General features: G+C 41.3%; 2 protein-coding genes across 2 annotated transcripts in view; one reads left to right on the top strand and one right to left on the bottom strand.

Moving 5' to 3' along the window:
• The window catches only part of LOC134092031 (E3 ubiquitin-protein ligase RNF123), a 96,389-nt gene that overhangs the window by 6,585 nt on the left and 69,214 nt on the right, over positions 1-20,590 (bottom strand). Inside the window, exons 37-38 of the mRNA XM_062544832.1 lie at positions 8,210-8,337; positions 4,247-4,341 (exon numbers count right to left, since the gene is read on the bottom strand). Of these exons, the coding sequence (XP_062400816.1) occupies positions 4,247-4,341; positions 8,210-8,337 (223 nt within the window). The remainder of the gene's footprint in view (positions 1-4,246; positions 4,342-8,209; positions 8,338-20,590) is intronic.
• Positions 12,086-15,084, top strand: amigo3 (adhesion molecule with Ig-like domain 3). The gene is made up of 2 exons (XM_062545136.1): positions 12,086-12,435; positions 12,656-15,084. The coding sequence occupies exon 2, from the start codon at positions 12,804-12,806 to the stop codon at positions 14,277-14,279; it is 1,476 nt and encodes a 491-aa protein (XP_062401120.1). The 5' UTR covers positions 12,086-12,435; positions 12,656-12,803; the 3' UTR covers positions 14,280-15,084.

Here is a 20,590-nt window from a genome sequence, read left to right as displayed (position 1 = left end):
TTTGAGACCCCCCCAGAGCATCCCTGTGATTTGCTAATGGCCATGTGACTGCCACCCTCTTCACTCACAGCCCTGTCACTGGCATCTACATCACCAGTGCTCACAATCACATCAATTCAAACAAACAAAATCAACAAATCCAATCCAAATCTGAAGGACACAATCTGATTACTCACATGCGTGTTCACAACCAGTCGTGTGTATAACTACAAAGACAGTGTAATAATTTAAAGGTGCAATCTTCAACCCTGCCGAAAGACGTAATTTATTAATTCACCAGCCAATCAAATACACTCCTCCCTTCAATGCACCGGAGATACGGTTGATGGCTAACAGGTTACTACTAATTGTGCTTCTCAAGGCCACCGTGCTACAAAGCCCCAAGCAAGCTAATGGTTTGGGGGGAGTTCTGGACATGTCTCCTGCACAAAACCATAGATTTCCAGGGTGTTCTTCACAGAATTGTCATTGCTATGGAATCAGAGATTCTCCAGATCAATGTCAAATGAAGAACAAGCCACAGAACACAGGGCAATACAGTTTTATAATCATCCCAGTGGAAAACCATAGTAAACTAATACTGTCTGTGATCCACCATACAGATGGATACAGGCCTGAATCAGATACATCATTATAGGATGTACTGCATATAAATTCTGTGAAACTGTATACATTATCATTCAAGAGTTTGGGGACACTTTTCCATTCTACTCCATTGCAGACAGAATGACAGCTGGTTCTTGCGTAGTTTGAAGCTGTGCTTTGGGTTATTGCCCTCTTTTAGGAGGGCATTGGCACCAATCAATCACCATCAATAGGGTTTGGCATGACATTGCAAAATGGAGATATTGTCTTCCTTCAAGATTTAAATCTCTCATTTCACCACCACCAACACAACCCCCAAACTGCTTCCTTCACAAGCAACTCTCCAGCATTTCTTTAATGTGATTTGAACACTTAAGATTTGGCTGTCCATAACAGCGGAGTTGGTGTTTGATTTGAGACGACACTATTATAAAAAAGACCACAGTGCACACAGGGCACTGACGACAGTAAGCCATCTGAGACTGTGGGCAAGACATACGTACATTTGTGAAGGAGGCATTATCAGTGTCATGGCCAACCAACAGAAACCGCACGCTATGACACTTATTTTAACGTTGTTTATCAAACCTGGACTTCATCAGGTAAACAGCGGCTTTCTGCACCCCCTGCCGCAATTTAGCAAGGTTAAGAACTGGATGACATACTTCAACTAGAAATGCAATTCCAAGGAATTACCAGTGCATGAAAATGCAAAAATATATAGATAGATAATGTAGATATGGTTACTAAGGTGTAGCTAGGGTAAACATGGTGGTTGCATAGTTTAAAGACAGTTGATGTGTGAAGGTAGACAGTTTAAAGCTTAAACATTCCAGTTGTAACTTAACTAATGATTTCTAAAAGGTATGTTAAAATGTTATCTAACTATGTTAACAATGATAACCAGGTTGATTGGTTTACTTAGCTAATGATTTCTAACAGTTATGGTAAAAATGCTAACAATGTTAACTATGTTAACAATGCTAACTATGTTGATTAGCTAACTTAGCTAATCATTTCTAGCAGCTATGCTAAAAATGCTAACTATGCTAACCATGCTAACTAGGTTGATTAGCTAACTTAGCTAATCATTTCTAGCAGCTATGTTAAAAATGCTACCTATAATAACAATGCTAACTATGCTAACCATGCTAACTAGCTAACTTGCTACTGAGGACTTCTATTTTGAAACATTTGTTGATAGGGTATCCATGGCTGCCACTATCGGGAATAAAGAAGTTACTGTAGTAAAATCATGTTGGTTGCTATGGAAACGGTCATAAACGCTTAATTTAATGGTTGCTATGTTGGTTGCTAGGTACATGGAGGTCTCATGTAGTTGACTGGAGGCATAGTTGATGATAACTGACAGTTGGAATGGTTGAACAGTTAAATAGTTGAGTAGTTTCAATGGTTAAATGATTTAATAGTGTATTATTGCAGTGAGGACTTTTATTTTGAAACAGTTGTGGAAAGAGGAAACAGTTAACAGGATATGTAGTCTTCACAGAGAGATTGTATGCTTAAAGCCTGAGAGAGAGAGAGCTGCTGCAGGTGGGGCTGGCCACCTGGCATAAGATTCTAATTGCTTAACGATCCGACTGTGATGTCATAGAGGCCAATGTTAAGTCTATGGGGAAATGTTTAATAGTTTTTAATTTATAGTTTAAAAAGTATAAAAGTTACTAAGTTGAAAAGTCATACCAACCCGATCCATTAGAAGACCTACGTTACAGAGTTTGAATGAAGTTTCTAAGTTAAACGGTTGAAGAGAAATTGCGGTTAGAAAAAGTGATCAGCGGAATAATAACTATAAGAAGCCTAGGAAGAACAGTACAGTGCATTTTCATGCACTGTAATCACAAGCGCAGCTGAATGAAGTTAATTGATGACAACATTAAAAGGAATCAAACGTTTAGTGATCATGAAATGATCAATGCATGATGTCAACAAGCAGGAAGATAATGAAGAGCAGTAGCTCTACTCGCGCTAACGCTAATTGTGCACGTAGGCCAGGGCTGTACACTGCGAGCAGGTCGTTGCAAATGCGAGTAAAAATGTATTAGTGCGAGTATAAAAATTCAAATGCTTGCACACGTGCGAGTACTGATTTCAACCCTTTCATTCGCATTTTGCTCCTAAAATGAATCCACACCAAGTGGATCAAAGTATAGTACAATTTTCGCACATACAAATGTCAGAGTTGACAACTCTTACGCACCTGGCTGGACACTCACAGTTTCAGCATCAACCTCGTGCTCTCACACACACGCAAGAAATGTCACTCCAAATCCATTCTTCTTTTTCTTCAATCTGTTCGTAATATCAGTTGGTGACTATAGCCCTTTTTCCATTAAAAAGTCAATTCGCTTAAAAACGATGCGCATCAAAAGTTAGTGCGACAAATGTGATGGAAAATGGCTTAAATCGCTCTAACCTCGGTTTTGTCGTGATAAGTTAATTCGCTCGCCAGAGGTGGTTTAAGGAGAGTTAAATCGATATAAATGTGATGGAAAAGGTTTGTAGCGATATACTGTATACAGTATATATATACTGTGACGCCTGCTCAGAATGTTCACAAAGTCGGCGCAAAAAATTGAGTTCTGTCTCGCGCATACAAAGACGTTCACCTCACAATGGTGTACCACTCGCTACCTTTGATTAATTTGCTAGAAGTGTTCCATTCGCTACAAATGTTGATGGAAAACCATCTAGCGCATTAACAGGGCTCTGATGACATCATTTTGATTCGCTAGAATTGTTCTTTTAAATGGAAAACCGTCTTGGCGCTTCTTATGTCGCTAAAACATAATTCGCTTTAAGAGTTAATGCGCTTGAAAATCTGATGGAAAAAGGACTTATGTAACGATTACCGGTGAAACGGTAAACCATGATAAAAATGTTGACTGTTAACATTTACCGTGTTCATTTCAAATATTATTATTATCAAGGTTGATAGGCTAAAAACGGTGTGGAAACAGTGCGTTAAATTGCTCCCAGCTTCACCCGAGCCTGCATTTGACATAGGCCTGGTAGACTTATATGAAACAAAAATGGTATCCTACTGATTCTGTTGTCTAAATGACCACGATTCGGTGTAGGCTACATCTGCTTTAAAAAGGTGGAACATTTTCATTGCAAATGTGCGCTGTATCATTTAGCCACTGCGTCTTTTTATGTAGGATATGTTCACATTAAATCTACGTTGTAGGCTATGGAAGATTGGTCAAATCTATCAAGTAGGAACGTTTAAGTGGATGACGTGAAAATGAAAGTAGGACATTTGAAAGGCCAACAAAAGTTATGGTTGCTTTTGATACAGCACAAAAACACGAAACTGGTGATCTAAATAGCGATTTAACACCTGCTTTTACAAGGCGGAAAATAGGCATGCGGCATGGGCAGTTTTAGTACCTACATGGGGAATACCTAACTGCCGCATTTTACTCTTCTCCTCCCATCTTTCCCCTGTCCCTCCTATGAATGCATATGCATGAGACGGAAAGGCGCAATTTCACATTCTCAGCTCCTATGACAGGCAGTCTGCGCTTTTATCTCCTTACTGTACATACCTCGCCATTTTTTTATGTGCACGTTGCAAAACAAATACACCTGAAGCGTCTTGGACTGAGGGGTGAAAATGAAGTGACCCTGTACTTACTGCTGTGCAGGCTGCGGCCTGCTTCGATTCCTCTGTCAGAAAGGCCAACATCTGTTCCACCTTCTGTTCCTCCTCTGCACTGATGTAATCAGCATCTAGAAAATTAATACACAGGTTTAAACAAGCCCATGGCTGAAGAGAAGGCCAAAATCACAAGACTGAAGGCACTGTTGTTCACAGACAGGAATATAGGCCAATGACTGAGCTGGCATATTCATGATGTAAACTCAAAAGCATCTCATCAACAATCAGTACAACAATAAACACAAGAGATGGAACTTTGTGTGAAAGTCTTCCTTGAATTTCATTTAAGATGAGTATGTTCTTCTCACAACGCTTCCTTGAGGCTGACAGTAGAGGCCCCAGGCTAGGCTAGATAATTGGCTTGGCGTTGCCACAGGGATAGATGGCCTTCTGTTAAAGCTCATCATCATGCTGCTGGGCTGGGAGAAGCAGGCTGATAATTAGCACTCCCTGAGAGGAGCTCCTCAGCCAACACTACCCAGCCAGCCCTCCTCCTCTGCTCTCAATTCCTCCAGCTATTACTCCCCGTGTCATTTCACGCTTGTCTGGTCTCAGAGCCACCACATTTCCCTTGACATTGGCACTCATCACAGTTACAGCAAGCGATACTGCTTGTCCATCAGAGCCACCAGAAGCACAAGACGTGTGGGTACATTTTGAAATGGGTAGATCATAAAAAAGCTTTTTCTGGATAAAGGATTTCCATAAATCTGGGAGCAATGTAAGGCCTACACAAGGATCTTGCTGGCCAGGGGCCCATATACCAAGGGCATCAGCATAGCTCAACATCCAGTAGTGTTTCTACTTGACATAAAACAAGGAAACTACTGTAGTGACCGTTATTACATACATTTTTCTATTTTATACATTTTATCTTTATTTATTTTTTTATCTGTTTCATAAATCACTAATGTTACAGAAAATGACAACTTCAAGTCTGCGTCAGTTGGGAGGACGCAGCCCTAAGTACATGGTCTCATGGGATTGGTAGAATGTCCCATACTTATTTATGCTTCTGTCTATTTTTCTCAAGCTGAATCAAAGGCTGCTTCATCTGCTGTCTGGGCAGGAACAGATGGGCCCAATCACACATGCTCGATTTCAAATGCAGTGATATTTAAAAAAAGAAAAAAAAAAACGGTATTTTTCTAAGAAAAGGCCGTTGAGTAGAAAAGGTCTTTGACTAGCGGGTTAGAGATTCTACTGAGAATGCCAGTTGGAAGGTTGCTGCACCTGTTATCTTGACATCCTCCCACACACTTGTACAGATCAGGGTTTTCTCTCAAGGATCAGGGTTTTCCCACGGCATGACAAACATTCATTACCTTTTGGACAACTCCCATTCAATGACAGCTGTCTAAAATTATCAATTTGAGGGGGGAATGACTATGACCACCTCCATAGTTGTAATTACAGTAATGAAGACACAGTGGCGTGTAGATATTTCTATTTCTTGAAGGGTGCACAACCTCATGCAACGGGTCATGAAGTGTCAAGCATGAACGTCTGTGCGCCATGGACACAGAAAAGAAGGGAGGAGCTAAGGAAAGGAGAGGGTGTGAAAAGAGGAGTGAGTGATGACATAAGAAGAATCTAATTCAGAGCTGTGGCGACAGTGCGGTTTCATGTGAAAGGGCCAGGCCTGAAGCTAAGCCAGGTGTCCATGGAGACCCTCAGGAACAGTGATGCCTAGTTGTACCCTCCTCAACAAAGAGGACCCTTTATGCAATATGTACCTCGAACAATAAACATGCTATTTTCAACTGTCGAGAGGTTAACAAACACCCTCTCACCCACTTCAGTACAGTAGGACCACAACTTCTCTCAAAAATCTTTTTTCAAAGGCAAAATCGATTACATCAGACTGAACATATCTTCTCAATTACTAACTTAACATCTGGAACTTCCAGCTTCAAGAGAAGTGAAACTTAATTTGATCTCAGAGTTTTGTTTGATAGACTATACAATTCTTTAAAATCTGTTCTTCACCTCATAGCACCAGATGTGCTTCATAATGAAAAAGGTATCATTACTGATTGCCACATTTCCCAACTCCCTGAAAACAGCTGTTGTACAGCCTCTTCTCAAGAAGAATAACTTGGATGCCATCATGACAACTACAGGCCCATATCAATATACCTTTCATTGGATTTTTTAGCTTTTAAATCAACTAACCACCTTCCATCACCTTGAATCAACTTACTTTCAGTCAGATTTTCAGGCAAATCACAGCACTGAACCAGGTCTTATGGTATTGAGGTTTTAAATGACGTATGCCTCAATACAGATGCAGGCAAAACAAAACATCAGTCCTAGTGTTAGTGCAGCCATCAACACTGTTGATCACAACATATTACTACACAGACCACTAGAGCACTGGGTTGGACTTGGACTATAATCCTCAATTGAGTCAAATCATATCTACAAGGAGTTTATTTTTTGCCATTGGCAACTGTACCTGAGCACCAACGCCTTTGAGTGTGGTGTGGTGTGGTGTGGTGTTCCACAGGGTCAATCTTGGGGCCACTATTATGCAACCTCTATATGCTCCCACTTGGACAAATCATCAAAACGATTTGATTTTTTATCATAGATACTGTCTGCCAATGACACCCAACTTTACTTAGCTCTGTCACCTAATGACTAGGGTTGGGCACCGAAACCTGGTTCTAACATGGACACAAACAATAGTAACGACATCAAATAACAAACGTGGATTTCGGTGCCTCGTTTCAATGCCACTTAAATCTCTGTTGTTTCTGTCTTTATTTTATTTTTCTTAATACAAGGCATCACTGCACGTCATGCACCATCTCTAACTTCTTGCTCTGATAACACCACATCCAGATACGGATGTATTCTTTCACGGCACTTGCAATGTGCAAACAATATCAGATTTTTGGATGATTTGACCATCATTTAACTTCAAAAACAGGCACTTTGGATAGACAATAGAAATACATCATAGGAGTGATTAACGTCAACAAATCTAGACTGGAGTAACTCAACACTTGACACCTCCAATATGTTTAGTGTTCTAAAGATGTCGAATAGCTCATTATAGTTAGCAAACTAATAGCAGATGTGAAAACACATGGATAGTTATAAAAACTGTTTTCACTATACAACTAAACAGGACAAAATACTATTAGAACCCATGAGCCAGCTCCTTACTATGTGATCTCAATTGCGATGCAGCGTTTGTTTGGAAGCAGAGTTGGCAGAGCCACTGAAGCAGAAGGAGTTGATATAAAAATAAGTCAGAGGTATTGGTATCACATCATTGATTTTCTATCACATTACAAGCACTGTTCTTTTCTAATCTGAGCAAGGGGAAAAGAAAGGCGGAAAAGAAAGACACAAAAGGAGAAGAAGGTCAACATCTGGGGGCAGAACGAAATGACAGAGAAACTTTGTGTGTATGCGTCTGTCTGTTGTTTGTGGGCATACTGTATGTCTGTGTCAGCCTCTTAGTATGTCTTTGCATTCAAGATAGCAAGACCTTGTATTAGGTTTACAGAAGCTCTTATCAGCTACACAATACTGTTGTGGTCATAAGTGAGGCTTCCCAATAAAATATTCATGCTAAAACAGATGAAAGAGGGTTACATTTCAGTTTGATCCTTTTAGCCCTGATCAAGAATACTCAAAGCTAGGAATAGCACAGGTTTATCCCTCCGTAGAATCTGTAATCTGATAGGAGAAATCTAGGAATATTAAGAAACTTGTTTATATCCACTGATATACTTGTTTAAGGGCAGACATTTTGCTTTTTCAAATATAACTCTCAGTTTTGTTTTCCTACAGCTTAACAACATACATACGGCCAAGGTCCCAAATGGGCCCAGCCTTTCCATAAACACATTGGGTCGGCAGTGTAGCCCAGCTGGGACCGGATGGGCTGCTTGGATGAGCCGTGGCCACAGGAGGGGTACTCACAGGCATGCAGAGAGAAGTGCTTGCGCTCAGTCCCAGCTGCACTGGCTTCTCCCTCTCCGAGCAGGTGCTGGATGGAGTGCAGCTGGAAACAGGGGTCTGAAAGGAGGACGGATGCTGCTCTCGCAACGCTGGAAAGAGATGGAAACAGAACAATGTCAATAGAACAATGTTTGAGTTCCTTTGTGACTGTTGGGAGATAGGCCAGCTGGAACCCACCTCTGAGCATGAGCTATGCTGATGGTGGGTGATCAGACTGAGCACAGAGAAGGGTATGGATCATCTTATCTAACACTGGGGAGATGATGAATAAGCTACATTTCCAAAATGTTGGCATCTGAACCCCCTTGCAATTGTTATACGGGTAAAAGTAAGACAATTTAGCTAGGTCAAAAAAACCAAACAATATGTAATTAATGCAAAGGCTTATACACAGCAGATCAAATGACAACTGAATCATGATAGCCCAAACTGCCCTGAACACCACATCACAGCAGCCCTTTTAATGAGCAAAACAAATTCACAGAGTGAAATCACACTGAAAACATTTTAGGGTTCAAAGGACCTTGTTGTTTCATGCCAGTCACACAGATGATCCTGAAAAAGGGGTTCAAATGATGCAATCTTCAGAAACATTGCTTTCCACATTACTTTGATGCAACCAAAATGATGGTCAGCGTGGTGCAAGTGGCAGCTAAAACTAATTCATGAACGCATGGTACTAGTGTACACGGTAACTAGACTGCATTGGCAGTGCTCTGAACAATTCAAGTGCTTTCCAATGCCATGCCTCACATCCACCCATTCACACACACTAACTCACATCGATGGCAGAGGATGCCATGCAAGGCACCGACCTGCACATCAGGAGCACTGGGGTTAAGCATCTTTCTCCACAGGGTCAGGAGGAGTTGGGCTAAAACAGCCAACCTTCTAGTTGCTGCACAACTCCTCTAGCACCTGAGCCACTGCTGCTCCATGGAACAATACCCTGGTTGGGCCCAAGGCCACATGGTAACAACTACAACTGGAGGGCCCACAGACAAGCACAGAGAGCCATGCGCCACACACGTCAGTAAGAGAACAGAGAAGCCTGTGAGTTTCCCCATGTGACAGTAGTCACTTACTCGCTCTGCATGGTGACAGCCAAAACTCGCCTTGGCATCAGTGAGGCGTGGAATGACAGAAAAAGACATCTTTTCAACATTTCTCCTGATCTTTCCTTTTATATAACGTTCAAAAATAGCCACAGTAAAATGATGAAAAAATCTCCAGCCTCCAGTTTTCTGTGAATGACATGTCTCCTCTTGTATTTTTTTCATGCTGTTTGTAGCATGCTTTGTAACCAAAATTAAATTGTCATTTCTTCAGTTCAAATCCCACTGAGTGTTTGTGAGTGCTTGTGCATAGCTTGTGTCTTTTTATGTACAAGTCCATGTCCATGTTGGGGAAAGTTTTGAGGCATGGCAGAATAACCACAAATGAATGAATCGCGTCAAACAAAATATAGGCATTAGTTAAATCACAGGGCTAAACTTCACTAACGTTTGCATTAGGTATGTAATATCATAGGCAAAGGAGCTGATAGGATTTAGGATTCAAGGATTGAAACGCTTTATTGTCTATCATGTAACGATAGAACATTTTCTTGAGTTCTGAATATTCATAGGGTTATAGAATCCTATATTCTGTGCTAGGATGCATCTGTCATGCCTTTGTATAGTGTCTTACTGCTGTTCAGTTCCAGGGAGCTCTTCTTCAACCAAAAGACCATGGTGTTGCATGTGGATAGGAGGTGCTCCTCTGTCAGGTGGACCACCAATTCCATTACTATATTTGAAAAGTCATATTCCATTGCAGCTGCTGAATTTAAAAGAATTTGGCTGATTTTGTTGAAAAGTTGTTAATCCGTAACAAAAGTGTTGCATTGACTTGTAGTGAATGGTGATGCAGAAGTTCGCTCATGATAACAATATTTGAGCAGGTGAAATGTCCAACAATAAAATCTGGATGTATAAATCAAGGTGCCTAGCCATGGTGTCCAGAGGACACAGGTGTTACAATACGGCTCTACTTAACATGAATATGCAATTATGAGCCGGCAAATGCTATTGACCCTGATCAGAACAACATACATTAAATATGGGATGTTAATAACAATAAAATCATCTCAATAAAAATTGAGATGAACAAACTGAAAGATACTAGAGGAGTGCTGACAGCTTCCGTCAAGTACGGAAGGGAAATGTGATGATCTTGGGGTTCTTAAATGTGTACCAAGTGGGACATTTTAAATAATTCAGTAAGAGGATAATCTATATAAGTCAGTTTTACATCGTCACGCACTATGACAACACTTGACAGGAGTCAACCTCGAGTAGAGATTCAAGAGATAAATTGATCTCATTTATTTCAAATGGTTAAATTTAGTCATAATGTATTTCATCTGAGGAATAAATTAAGTTATAGGTCATTACAGCCTGTCTATCCTCACTGATGTCATCGTTCATTTTATATGATCAAATAATGTTCATTCATGCTGTGGCTATAGGGGCATTTCAAATGACAGCCAGTATGTGGAGAGTGAAGACACTGTATAAATCCAATATTGAGGTATTGCTGTGTGTGTGCATGTGTGTGCATGCGCAGCCCTTGGCACCAGCCCTCAGCACTGGATCAGAGGAGACTGATATTTTATGACAGCAGTCAGGGCAGTGGACACCATGGCCACAGGGAACTATAACAACATAGTCAACATGGATACACACTCCACCATCAAAAATACATGACTAAGAACTACACACTCAAACAAGTCCATCCAAAATAATCCTTTACTGCATACCAACTGAGCAGAAGATGCATAAATAAATAGGTATTTTGATCAGGCTCTCACCTACTGCCAAAGAGCTAAAGTAATGATTAATAATAACACTTTTTCACCAACTTCATGCAACACACCTGTCATAGGACATACTTCTTAAACACTGTTTATACACTATTTGCATTTTTTTTATTGACACTGGGATGCAATTGTGGGAGACAAATGGAGTTAAGCCATTATGATCAATCATTTCCATCCATCACCTTTCATTTTTTTAATAGTAGTCAATAATAAAACAGGCAAGCTGCAAGATCGGAAAAAGCAATGACAAATCAGGGCTCAGCCAAACAACACTGTCGTACATAAAAAGCAAAACAAACACTCAAGGAGTCACCATAGGGCAATAGTATGAGAGAGAAAAACACAAGAAAGGCTTCCATAAGCCCTTCCCTTTCACAAACCCCAACGCTGACCAATCACAAGGCTGAGGGAGAGAGCAGAGAGGGAGGAGAATGTCAGAGAGAGTGCGAGAGGGGGAAGCAGAGAGAAGGAGCGAGAGACACACACAAGGCGATGTGCAAGTCAGAAAGACAAGAGTAAAAAGACAAACCAATAAGGAGAGATCAAGCTCATTACGCTGCAGAGGAAATGAAATAATGAAACAGAGTGAAAACAGAGGAGAGGTCAAGAGAAGAGGGGAGTGACGGAGCAAAATGGAGAACTAAAAGCAACACCTTTGAGTTGAGAAAGTGCCAGAAGGAGAGAGAAGGATGGAGAAAAGGGCTGGAATTCTATGCACCTGAATGTGAGAGGGAGCTCCAAGAATTCATCAAAACATCTCTAATGACGCATTCAACTTAACTTCTGTGATCTTTGATGGAGATGGAGATTGTGATGAACACTTAGCGGAAACATGGGAGATGGATGTCCTGAGCTAAGCGGAAAAGCTGAAAGCCTGCTGGTAAATGGATATGACTGCACTTTGATGACTATCCACCCAGATTCTTTGCTGTTAACTAAAGGGCAATATCATATATTCAAAGTAGAAAAACTCCAAAGTGATGCTTATAAGAAACATTAAGTTAATGCACTCTTATTATTGACTGTTACGTTAGTTCAGAGAAAAACTACTACAAAGTCTGTGGTTGCCAATTGGGTGTTGATGTAAGTACTTGGGAAGTGCAGATCAAATCAATGGGGAAGCAGAGGCCACTTGGAAGGAACTATTACCAGGTCGACTTGAGAAAAGCATCCTGATTCTTAGGCAGCACTTTATGTGTCTTGCTTTCAAAACAACTGAAACAAACCGAAATCCTGCGGTCACCTACTGTACTTGAAGTAATCATGCAAGGCAGAACCAATGCTATTCTAATTTGGGATATCTATTGTATCTTTTGACAGCACATTGGTAAGTAAAATAATTTTTGATGGTCTGATATACTTTAAAAAATAAGGACAGAAAGACAAATTCTGACTGATATATATTATCTTCATAAATCACTGCTGGAAACCACTTGTTAAAAAAATTAAATGGCAACTAAATGAAATTGTAATTAATAATTGGTTAACTGTCAATTAACTAATTTAATGAATATCTTCTCATAGTGCTCATTTTCTTTTCCTTGCAGCTCCATCAGCATATGTTGTTCAACTGCTTACACAGTTTGGTCTTTCCACAATTTGGCATCTGATTCTCAAAAACCACTGGGACGTGATTATTTGTTCTTATAAATTCAGGTTAATTTACAAAATTCCGTCCAGTATAGTGCTAGCACCATGTTGTGGGCTTGGGGTGTGGCCATAACCTTAATACTGGGCTCAGTTCCACTGAAACTGACTGGAGGCAGCTGTCCTTCCAAGTGTCTGTGTGCATCTGATATCCTTAGCTGCAGCTCCCTCGGCTTGGAGCAACTGCCTGCCACACTGCCCACAACAGCTGCCACACTAGATTTTAACCACAATCAACTATCACAACTAGAAGAAGACAGTTTTGCAGGACTGCCTCGGCTGGATACACTACAACTGGCGCACAACCGACTTAGCATACTGGCACGAGGGACCTTCCAAAATGCTAGCAGCCTGAGGCACCTTGATCTGTCATCCAACCTCTTCCATGTTGTGGAGCAGCATTACTTCCAAGACCTGGTCGGGATGGAAGAGCTGCTTCTCTTCAACAACCGCATCACCCAAGTGGAGAGTCGGGCATTAGCCGGGCTTAGCAACCTGCACAAGGCCTACCTGAGTCACAACCTTCTCACAGACTTCCCCTTTTTCTCAATACAGGAGCACAGCCACCCTTTGCTGAGCACACTGGACCTTTCTTCCAATCGCATGCCCAAACTACCACTGAAGGACATCTTGGCCTTGCCTGCTGTAGTGCAGAGTGGTCTCTTTCTGCACAACAACACACTGATCTGTGACTGCTCCATGTATAGCCTTTTCCATCACTGGGAGCAGCGGGGCTTTGCCTCAGCTAGGGATTACCACCATGAACACACCTGTCTGTTGTATGGAGAACGAAGAGCTTCTGTACGATTCTTCCAGCATAGACGCTCCTTTGAAAACTGCAACTTGCACATACCACAGGGGTTGGTGGGAGAAAAAGACAACAGCTTGCAGGCTTATGTCGGTGATTCAATCACACTTGAGTGCCAGACTTCACTGAGAGGGCATCAAATGAGACTTATATGGGTTACGCCCCACGATGGGGACATTGCCCCTCCAGGCAACAATAATTCACTGCGCATGCATGCTAATGGGAGTCTGGAAATCATCTCAGCACAGGTCAAAGACTCTGGGGTGTACGTGTGTATGGCCCTGAACCATCAGCGCAATGAGACACAAGGGGTAAATGTGACACAAGAGGTAAATGTGACAGTGGTACCACAACCAGTGGACCATGAGCCCTTCAATACCGGCTATACTACCCTGCTAGGCTGTGTGGTGAGCCTGGTGCTGGTCCTGATGTACCTGTACCTGACACCCTGCCGCTGCTGGTGCCGTAAGCAGCCCCCTGCACCCACTACTCCTAGCCCAGCCAATGAGTGCAGTGCGCAATCATCCATCCTGACACCCACGCCCCCCGCCACCACTGAGGGACCCGGCCGTAAGGTCAGTAATAACAAGCACGTGGTGTTTCGGGAGCCTGTCAAGGAGGTGCAGAATGGGCGGCTGCACATCAAACCTCAGGTGCTGCGCCACAATGCCGGGTCTGTAATGTCTGTTTATTCCGACACACCCATTGTGCCCTAACCAACCTACTGTAATAGCCACTGCTCCTAACCCAAACTCCATCCCTACAGGTGAATGGTTCCCTCCACAAGGGCAGCCAGCCTTACAGCCTCTGAGAGCAGGGCAGGAGTACTAGAGTAACTAGAGATGAGGTGGGATGGAGCAAAAGACAGGAAATGTTATGATGCCATAGTGAGACTTAGAGAAGCGGAAGAGAGAGGAGGACAGTGTGCCTAATGAGTATCTACAAACACTACAACCAAAGCTACACTCCTTATAGACCATTTAGCTATGAATGCCTTGTTAACAAATATAAATAAGCCACTGCATTATACAAAAGCACCTTTTCACAAAAATCCAGTAGCTACAAAAAACAACAAATGCTGTTGTATATCTATAATCAGCACATGTTTGGTAAAGAGAACACACTAAAAACAACTGTGAACAAGTCTGGTTTCCACTCCCACTGTGATTTACACCACATTTTCATTTTCCTATTTTCCTAGTTACTTGATTCCGAACAGTTTATGTGGAAAAAGATGGGGAGACAAAAGATGAATTGTATTTTGATTACAATTTACAACCAAGAGGGGTAATTGAAAAGTCTCCTATTGATATTTGCCAATCTTGAGGTCTTGACTTCTAATGCCAGGAGGGAAATTGATATTGACCATGTGACAAGAACGGATCCTGCATGGACGATAACAGTGTACTGTAACTGAAAGGATGGAACAGACAGATCATTTCCATACCGTAACCTTTCCCCCGTGTCATGATTCCATGTCTCTTTTCTCTCTCAGCACCTTCCTGTTTTCCCTTTACCAAAGCCCTAATAAATCATTCTGCTTCAACACTGAGGTAAATGTCTGCTTGTTATTATAAGAGGGGAAAACAGAAGATGACAAACAAATTTGTGTGAGTGTGTAGCAGTAGTAATAATAGCTAATAGAGTGATCTCTTAATAGATTGTGTGTATGCTCACACCCGGAGGTAGAGTGTGAACGCCACTGAGTTTTCTGAGAACGTGCTCTGTGGCGCTCTAAACATATTATGATTAGACACTTACAGTACATACTGTGTATAAGCAGAAGCTACTGTACCTCTACAACATCTGCAAGAAAGAATGTCTGCCTCGTGTCTTTTTCTCATGTTAATGCATGATTCCATCATCCTCATCAATGCCTCAATTAGCATCACTGACTTGGATCAATTACAGTCCAGAAAACAGGCACATTTCCTGGAAATGATTTCAACCATGTCTTATGACCTAAAGCTGATATCTTATTCCTGAGGTCATTGAAGAAGTTGAAACATACAAAACAGACAGAATACTGTATAACATACAACTTATAAATCACACGTCCTGACACCTTAAGAGAGGTCACACTAAGCCAGGGTATGCTGTCATACTAAAGTGGGCGCTGTTTTAGCGTCGCTGTATCACCACCATGGTGTCTTAATTACATGTGGCATGCGCTATGAAACCCATTACTTTCAATGGTTTGAGCGAGCAAGAACTGGTCTGCCGCTGCGCTCAGTATAGCAGCATTTTTGCCGCTTTGCCTCTCTTGCGCGTACCGTGGTCAAAGTTGAAATATGTTGAACTTTGACCGCGGCGCGCTGTAAGTCAATGGTCTTTTGCGCGGAACCCAGCGGTAACCACAACAACAATCGTTAAGGCCCCATCACATTACAGGCGGCATGCGCTGCGCTCACCGCTAGGTTGCTCTTGGTTGAGGTAACATTCTACGATTGTTGTTGTGGTTACCGTTGGGTTCCGCGCATAAGACCATTGACTTACAGCGTGCCGTGGTCAAAATTCAACATATTTCAACTTTGACCGCGGTAGTGCAAGAGCGGCAAAGCGGCAAAAATGCCGCTATATTGAGCGCAGCGGCAGACCAGTTCTTGCGCGCTCAAACCATTGAAAGTAATGAATTTCATAGCGCATGCCACGTGTAATGTGATGGGGCCTTTAGAACGTTACCTCAACCAAGAGCAACCTAGCGGTGAGCGCAGTGCATGCCGCCTGTAATGTGATGGGGCCTTTTTGCTGCCAACCAAACCTGGAGCGTGTTTCTCAAAACCATAGTTGCTAACTAAGTTAGCAATTTTGTGGGTTGCCATGCAATTTCCCATTGTCAGCCAACTAAGTTGCTAACAGGTTAGCAACTATGGTTTTGGGAAACGCACCCCTGGTCAGGAGCAGGTTATGTGCCAAGTTATAGCTCAAATCCTGAAAAACTACTGCCCTCTGACCAATCCTACAGACTATTAATCAATCCATTATCTTGAGATTCTGTCATACATCTATTACAGGTGCAGCTCCACCTCTTCAAACATTTTGAAACTTGAAAGCGTTTGTAACTATGTTGCGCGTGCAAATATGTCACTTCTATGGACGTGCATACCATACAATATCTGATGACCATCGATTTTTTGATGTTATACTAAAATACTAAAAATGACCACCCTAGATTTCGCTACCGCTAATAAATGCGGAAGTAATCGTTTTTTAACCTAGGCGGTCTTGTGCATCTCCACGTTTCCCGATTGGCCAAAGTCACCCCAACCACGAGAATGCGCACAGATCAGAGCTGAAAGCAGAGTTTGACAAATTTATCACATATAATAACTGCTATCGTAGGATCACTTAACTTAATACCCGAGTTAAGGCTAAGGCTTTCTGCTACAAACAATAACTTTTGGCCATCACTGATAATCAAACTGAACTTGTAAATGACAAAAACACTCTCTCTCTCTCTCTCTCTCTCTCTCTCTCTCTCAAAAGTGTGTGAGAGATCTGGGCCCAATAAAAAGACATAATATAACATAACAAAAAACATAATATCTGTACCTAAGGACGCCACTGATCGCTTTGTAACAAGCCAACAAGTCATCGCAAATAAATTATAAATGACACAAACCCCTTTACATTCTCACCTTTAGCAGCAGACTATAATTTCTGTCAACAATCTGCTTTCAAAGTAATTGGCATACCTTGGCAACTTCATCATACCTAAACAAATGGTACTGATGTCTTAGTTGAAAAAAAATCAGGCTACTGAGATATTGGTCTGGGCACTCTCAGCTCACTTTCACGCACATATGGTACTGTTCTAGCTCTTAAAGACGGACACAGATGTACAGTATACACATCAGATTTTGGTGAAAGCATTTTCTTGCATTTCTCTAAAGCTGCCGTCGGCAAGCCTTCAAAATTCCGAGTCTAAAGTCGGAAAATTCAAACTGATACAACTTTCCGGTCCCTCCCCCAACCTCTACCAAGCTCCAAACTGCCCCCCAAACCCCTCCCCCTCTGGAGACGAGGTTGTGTACAGTACGTGAGCCGCAGAGTAGCAGCGGTTGGATAGCAGCGTGTGCACAAGCTGTGACTGACAGGTAGCGATTCCTCCCCCCTAACGTGATTGCTTAAACAAAATAGGGAGCGCTCGATTTTTGCCTTTGCCCTTTAGAGGGAGCTAGAGAATTCGGGATTTTTCCTAAACAGCCTATTTAATATTCTACCTCCAGAATCCCATGACAGTTCGAGCTAATATGACAAAAAAAATGCTGTCGACGGCAGCTGTAACACTTTAACATTTTAATATGCAACCATTTTCAGTTGACCCATGATATACGATTTACCAAAGAGTATTTTGGGTAGCACTTGACTAGCATGTTAACGAGAAATACACGACTAATATGTGTGTATTAGTACCCACTAAGGTTTGTATTAAGCATTATTACACATGTATTAGGTCTCAATTAAACTATTTCTTATTCTTACTCAATAAATACTAGATAAGCAACTAGTTGGTCTTAATCTAAGGTTATCAATATGTAACATGGATCATTCAAAATAAAAAAGGTATAGGCCTAAGATATTGTCTATGTTATTATGCTGTCAGTGTAAGTCAGGTAAACTCTCTGTTACCATACTATGTACCAGTAGCCTTAGATTAAGATCAACTGGCTGCTTATTAAGGATTTACCATGAATAAGTGACCTTAAGAATAATCAACTGTTCAATAAAAACCTAATAGATGTGCAATCAATGGTGCTTAATACGGACCTTGATTAGCAATAATACGGTTACGCTACTTTGCAGACTAACATTTGCTTGCTAATATAAAGTATGTTGATATGTTGCCCTATTTTGTAAGGCAAATATTTAAATATATTTCTGAATTACTGCCCATCCCAGCTCTAGATAGGTAATTCCAGCACAGAATTACTAGGCCTACTAATGATATGCATCTTGATTTCCATCTTTGGAGAGAAGGAAAATTCAATAGATGTTTTTCAGAGGTCAAGGGTTTTCTAGACCTCAATAAGGTGAATTGTACGATATGAAGGGAAACCATGAAAACATTTTGAAAATGCACTGGTTTATATTTCTGGTTTAAATTATCTGGTTAATATAATATATTTAATATAGCTGTGAGCATGGCCGTGAGGGTTAAGGGGTCATCCCTGTTAGAGGATTGGCATGCTGCACCTTGTTAAATGACAGATGCTAGAACCAGAATGGGGCGTGTAGGGATCATGCCATAGGGAGCCATTTTATTTCTTGTTGGCTTTGAAATAAGATATGTCAATGTAACTAGGGGATGTACTGGTATTTTCAAAGTGGACTATTTGCTTCCTTGCCTGCCATATAAGGAAATGGTTATAGAGCATGAGACAATTCCAAAAGTGCATGGTTTACATGATACATACTGTAGAACCTAGGTATTCTCTTATTCATTCTTATTCTCTTAAACTCTTATTCATTATGCTTCCACCCCGATGACATTTCACTACCCAAAGCAATCTGAATCAATGACATGGAACCAGCAATCTAGTGCTACTTCTAGAAAATGCCTTAAGATGTTAGCCAATCAGAGCAAAATTGTAGCCTGGGTGTTCCCATACTGCCTTGCGCGGTGATTTCTTTCACGCTGCTAAGGCAGTCTGGAAACTAACGCCCCCATTTTCGCCTGATGTTGGTGGCCAATCACAGAACAGGGGAGAAAGCAAGACCATGATGAGCTATGCAGAGACGCATTTGATAGACATCCGTGGCGTCCAATGAACGGATCTGGGCATTTTAGCAAAATTGTGTATGTACAGTTTAATACAGAAACAAAAGCATTTTTTTCAATTAAAGAAAAAAAAAAGACGTTTTGCCTCTGCCTCATCCATTAAATGCGTATTTTGGGATAGCCACCTTTTCATGCACTGTATCAAAATACTTAATTTAGCCTATTAAATACAGCCTTCTGGCTGAAGTTCTAAAATATGTTCTTTCTTCTTGATGCCACTGATCTTCAGAAGTACATCAGTCTCCCACACAGCAAACAACACCACAATCTGATGCTGCAACCCCAATTAAGTTTTCATTCCTGAGTTGAAAGAGCAAAATCAGAAAGAAACAAGAGGGTATGGTTGACAGTGTGGGGAGGAGACTTGAGTACGGTAAGCTGAGGTTAACTAGTGGCCTTGGCTAATTGATTGCGGAATGCTTGGTTAAAAGAACCACTACAACATTAATTTGCGAGTTTCATTCATCTGGTCCAAACTAACAGAAGGACTTCATCAGAAATGATACAAGCTGGCACCAGGATGCTAGATTACAAATTGTAATGCGCTGGGAAACTCTCTGCTGTAAAATCCTGGGTCAAGTATTTGTGTGGATGTCAATCTGCCTCTTGGCACACACCAAAACATTGTTGTAGGCCGAGTTCCCCTTCATGGCAATGTCATTCCCTGATGGCAAGGATCTCCTTTAATAGGATAATGTACCCTGCCACACTGTTTAGAAATAAATCTGGGTCAATGATAAATTGTAAAGCATTGGTAACACTGCAGGCTCATTGACAAGGAGGTTAAAGGGGAAAGGAGGTTGAGCTGGCCCAGAGATCACGTAGTACAGTATATCAGAAGTACAGATGTGGGTCTGTGTTTTTGCATACTGAATACAGTGCCATTGTATATGTAAATTGCTATCTTATTTTGATATTATAGACTTGCTTATTTATGGAGTTTTACATCTTGGTGAAAAGACAGTAACGGATCAGCAAAATGTCAAAGCCCCTTAGTACAAAATCCATAAGTTACAAAGGAAAACCATGCTTCAGAAATACAAATTGTCTTCTAGACTTTTTGGACGGCAAACTGAACAGTTCTCAACTCTGTAAGCACATACCATAATGACACATTTCATCTGTCAAAGGCAGTGAAATACTGGCTTAAAACACATGAACACTACTGCACTAAAAAGACACTATTACATTTCAGCATGATATTTACTCATGACACGAGTGCCATATTGCAGTCAAACAACAGTT

Source organism: Sardina pilchardus, chromosome 9, assembly GCF_963854185.1.
Source record: "Sardina pilchardus chromosome 9, fSarPil1.1, whole genome shotgun sequence".
Taxonomy (NCBI): Eukaryota; Metazoa; Chordata; class Actinopteri; order Clupeiformes; family Clupeidae; genus Sardina; species Sardina pilchardus.
The sequence above is the reverse complement of the archived record's forward strand: the minus strand, read 5'-3'. Positions and strand labels throughout refer to the sequence as shown.

Bases quoted from the DNA above. Each gene is read 5' to 3' on its own strand.
- amigo3 (XM_062545136.1), top strand. From the start codon at position 12,804: ATGTTGTGGGCTTGGGGTGTGGCCATAACCTTAATACTGGGCTCAGTT.